Source organism: Populus euphratica, unplaced genomic scaffold (assembly GCF_000495115.2).
Source record: "Populus euphratica unplaced genomic scaffold, PopEup_1.0 scaffold576.1, whole genome shotgun sequence".
NCBI classification, from domain to species: Eukaryota; Viridiplantae; Streptophyta; class Magnoliopsida; order Malpighiales; family Salicaceae; genus Populus; species Populus euphratica.
This window is the reverse complement of record NW_011500450.1, coordinates 51,445-56,549: the sequence shown is the minus strand read 5'-3', so window position 1 is coordinate 56,549 and position 5,105 is coordinate 51,445. Positions and strand designations below refer to the sequence as shown.

At 31.8% G+C, this 5,105-nt stretch overlaps 1 protein-coding gene across 2 annotated transcripts in view; it reads right to left on the bottom strand.

Moving 5' to 3' along the window:
* Positions 1–1,680: 1,680 nt before the first annotated feature.
* Positions 1,681–5,105, bottom strand: part of LOC105114760 (BEL1-like homeodomain protein 9) — a 6,370-nt gene continuing 2,945 nt past the window's right edge. For both annotated transcript variants that reach the window (XM_011011424.1, XM_011011423.1), the window contains 3 exons: positions 3,036–3,427; positions 2,894–2,954; positions 1,681–2,397 (listed from right to left, as the gene is read on the bottom strand). In XM_011011424.1, coding sequence (XP_011009726.1) covers positions 1,903–2,397; positions 2,894–2,954; positions 3,036–3,427 — 948 coding nt within the window. In that variant the 3' untranslated portion in view covers positions 1,681–1,902. The remainder of the gene's footprint in view (positions 2,398–2,893; positions 2,955–3,035; positions 3,428–5,105) is intronic.

Below are 5,105 nucleotides of genomic sequence, written 5' to 3'. Positions count from 1 at the left end.
TCCAAACAACACATTATTTATTTCTTTACAAAAAATTAAAACAAAAAATATATCATATATCCTATTAAATTAAAAACAAAAAAAAAGCCTCCACAAAAGCCCTTATATCCTATTAAATTAAAAACAAAAAAAAAAGCCTCCACAGAAGCCCTTTCTTGATAGACCATGTGCTTGGCTTGGTTTACATGAGCCAGCAAGGCCATACCTCATTATTTTATTTTTTAATTAATATTTTTTGTATATATTTTTAAAATAATTTTTAAATTTATCTTTTAATTAATGCCTTTTATATGTGATTTTTTTGGTTTATTTGATCTTTTTAAAATTAAAATTATTTTTTTAATTATATTGAATGTGTTTAGTTTTTTAAGAGGTTATCATAATTCATCTATATTTTAAATATTTTATATAAATTAAATTAATTTTTAAAATAAAAAATATTTATTTTTATAATATTTTTAATATATACAACTGTATATAGTTTTTTTATTCAATAAATTTTATATGTGTCGGTTTCTATTACAAATTGATTTTAAGAAATAAATTTACTAAACATAACTAGGTAAATAACTCATGTTACAATATTAAATATCTTCATCTATATTTATATTTTAATTTTTTAATTATATTCTTATTTATTGATGATGATTATTTATTTATTTATTTACACAAGGTTTCATAATTTATTTAATTAGAAGCATGTATAATTTTTAATTATATTCTTATTTATTGATGATGATTATTTATTTATTTATTTACACAAGGTTTCATAATTTATTTAATTAGAAGCATGTATAAATTTTTTTATTTACATTTATGATTTTTTATGTAAAAAACCACATGGATGGGAAAAATCTACATGTTCAATTGTTTTTATCATGTATTGGTGTTGTCAATTTGATTCTTAGTATTTTGATTTTTTTTCTTGATTTTTTTATAAAAGTTTTATTATTTTTAATTTCATCCAAAAAACCAAGTTGATTTAGTTTTTTTTTTAATGTTTTTACTCTTTTCAATTTAACTATTATATTGAAAATTTGTTGTTTCCCTTTAATTTTTTTTATTTTGATTTTAACCTTCATTGTTTTGATTGTTTTTTTGGGATTTTTTGTGTTATTTTTTTATTTCATCCTTCAATTTTTTATTTTCTAGAAATTGAGTTTCAGTTGATAACTCGGGTCACAAGTATAAAATATTAACAGGGATTAATATTTTTTTTCATCTTATTTTTTTATCACCTTTTGATTTTTTTAATAAAAAAATTTTATAATTTTTTAATGAAAAATTTCTATTAAATTATCACAATCTTATGGTATAGAACACAAATTTATCAAGTTAATCCAAATTAACTAGTCTTTTAATTTTAATTTCAAATTATATATCCACCTTGCTAGATTGAATTAGCTTTCACTAGTTTTTATATGCTTTTTCTTACCTTTTTTTTTTGTTCTTTATATTTAATCGGTGAAAAATTAAATCATATTATATTTTTGCTCTTAGATAAAAAAAATATTCCATGTTATCATGCTCTCTTTATATAAATATTCCGAAATACTTTAAGAAAAAAAATTAAACATTTCTTAGTTTCTTCACGCGAGCGCGCGTGTGAGAGATAAAATTCAAAGTTCATTTACTAAAAATAGAATAAAAGTTGTGTATTCTATGTGCATCCGTTGCGACAAATTAAACACAGATATTGTCATATACCACTTATTCAAGCTATATATTGTTTGATGGCAAAAAACCCGCCACCATGTATTGAAAAAACTGTAATCTTCAACAGTACTAAACTGTAATTCTCCTTGCCAGAGCAGGATAAAAGGTGGCAAAACAAGCTCCCCCTCACCACCTATTTTCTTTCAACTCCCACTAATCAGAAGACACTTCAATCAGCCCACAAAATCATGAATCGTCTGGCCTCCAATAATGCCGTCTAAGCGGATTCTCACTGTGTTGCAATTGTTCATGTTGAGCATTTTCAGCACCATGTCTGAGACCCAACGTAAGTGAAACCGCGCCAAGGCCCCCATTTTCACTCCCAGGTTTTTGATAGAGCATAAAATTCATCAACGATCTATCTGCACGTATCGGAGCCTGAGATTCCACTCTCGATCTCTTCTCTTGATTCCACTGCTCGGCATCTAGTTGATCTCTACTGCCCCCTGAGGAGCCAATATTACTAGAGCATTCCAATTGTTTACTAGGCATGTAACTTGTATCTAGCTCTTTGGAGGCTCGGTGATCACCATCTGGCTGGCTGGCACCCTCAGCAGAATTCCCACCATTCTTCCCGGAACTTAGATTGTTTTCCAGCAAACCCTTGGTTTCAAGAGTGTGTATTTCTTCAACCATTGGTTTCCAAAGGCGCACCCGGGCATTTATGAACCAATTTGACACCTGAAGCAATCAACAAACGTTTTTACAGGGTTAAAAAAAAGCAATCCAATCGATGTTTCTCTATCAAATAATAAATTTTCATTGAACTGCGTCATTGAACTTTCCAGACCAAGAAGCAGGAAGGTGTGCATGTAAGTAACAAATTTTCATGTGATAGAATGTGACTGATGATACCAAAAAGCTTAGTTTCTTTAACTTTGATGTCAATATTATTATGAACATCACGTTCAACTTCATGAACTTGCAAGAATTATTATAAATTGGAGTAACAGTTCAAACAATAATATTCTCCTGAAAAACATCCACGCTCAATGAGATAAAATGGGGGTATGAACTAATATATGAAGGACTTGTGTTTAAAAAATTAAAGGGGCAATAATAGTGTCCTGAAAATGTTCATGCAGAGCCTAGCTAGAAATGTGTTACTTCGATCATCCACAGTGCCTTAGATCCTTGGAAAGAAATGATTATAGAGATGATCAAGGAGCAGACTTACCTGGTATCGAGATAGACCTGTTTGAGTAGCTAGCATGTGCTTATCTGTGTCAGTAGGGTATCTGCACAAGGAAAACTTGATTTAGTAGATAGTTCACGCCAAACTACAAAATATAGATGAGTTGTGGGGGGCGGCCGCTTACGGGTGAAGAAAATGTTCAAACAGCCAAGCCCTGAGAATCACTACTGCACGTTCTGGTAGGCCTCTTTGAGGCCTCCAGATGTGTTCTTGGGGCTCAAGGTAACCCACATTTGGCCCCCCAGAGTTGTTCTTTTGAAAGCTTTGATCCTTGTATCTTAAGCTCCCCACGGTTCTGCTTCCATCTGTGTTTGGGGAGAGCAGATTCTCTCCTAGGGCTTTTGTGACATGCTTGAGCTGATCAGAGATGGCATGTTTTATGGACCCAAAATTCCCTGAGACTGCCTTAACAGCCACGGAAATGTACCGGGTGGCAGCACTAAGACCGGCAACTGATTCAAAAAATGAAGCAACCATTTCCATCTGCTGATGATATTGCTTGTACCTTCTGAAAACCTTTTAATAAGCAGTGCATCAGTCACTAAAATGCTTTTTAAAGTATGAATGGCAGCAGGTGTTCGAAATTAGTCTGAGGCAAAAATGCTTCAATATCATTGAAAAGCACATGCCATGTACTTCAAGCACGGCAATGATTTCAATAACAATTAAGAAACAAGTGAGAATTAAATTAACTACTCTTGAATGATCTTTGCATATAATCTATGTCCAAATCAACAGGTAACTGTCTATTAAATTTGATTGTGAACTCCTTTGTAGCAGTTGATGGATAGAACTGAATTCATCATTCCATTGTATATATTCCAAAGACAGAAGAAACAGTATCAGAGTAAGGCAGCATCCAGTAGATACTTTGCTTGAACCTAATTGAAGAATCATTTAGAGGGTACGTGTCCCCATGTGCAAGCAAATGTCTGAGTAGAATCCGAGGCAGTCAGCATTAGACATACCAGAATCAAATGATTAAAAGGACTTCCCAACTTCAGGACTGAATTAAAATATTCGAATAAAACAAACAAAAAATCATTAAATTGAATGGTATAACTAAGACTTTAAGATGAAGTATTTGCATCTGAACTTTTCTAATGTTCCTGCAAAGTTTAGAAAACACCACTTAGCTAAGTGAATATAATCCAATCCAGCGTAAAAAATGACTTGGGACACGGTCATTTCAAAAACAAAATCTTCAAAAAGGTTTTGAAACTAAGGAAGAGCATAACGGCCCGTCCTCTTTGCTAACACAAATATATAGTTTTGAGACTAGTTCACAAGGGTACTGAAATTCTGCTGGGAGCATTGACTGAGTTGTCTATATAACCATCAAGATACTAGTTGCCTCCTCATTGATAAAAATATCCAGCGCAACCTATGACATGAACAATCATAGAATATTCTGCGTGCAGAAGATTGTATTCAAAACTGATTCGCAAGTTCATCATACAAAGAAAGTTCAGATTTGATTTGAAATTCTTAGAAAGAAAAAGGTCTCATAGGAAACTTTTCCAGATTTCCAGCGCATAATAACACAATATTTTGCCTTCAGTTTTCTATAACCATCTCATAACAAATTAGCATAGACTATATAATCAGAAGCTTCTGCTTTACTAGAAATGAAACTAATTTCCACTTGACAGGTTTATTTTTCAGCTGAGATTTGTTTGTGTTCCTTACCGTTATATAGAGCTTGTGACTTGAGTTTTATCCAAGGTAAAAGGTCCCAACTTGTAAGTTTTGAGCATATTTTCTTACACCATTATTCATAAACACAATTTATTTTTTCTAGTGGTATTAGAATATTAATTTTACCTATAACATTATTGGTAAGGTAGTACAAAGTCATGCTTCCTTCTAAAGGTTTTATAACCAGTTCATCTAGCCTCTTAACCAAGAAAATTGAACTCTTGGAACAGAGTCTCATGGAAAGCCTTCTGTTCATTATATGCAACAAATGTAATATCAAGCAAGTAGTAAAGCAGTAACTCAACCATCTCCAGAGAAGTTACAGATATAGTTAAGCGAAAGAGACTCCAACAAGCTTGTGTCATCCTTCTCATAAATGTAATAATTTTCCATTTTGCCAGAAGAGCAAAAAGGAAAAGTATGATGGCACCATCATTCTATATATATATTCACTTCAGAAAAAAGACCGTGTGAGTGTGTGAGAGAGAGAGAGGAG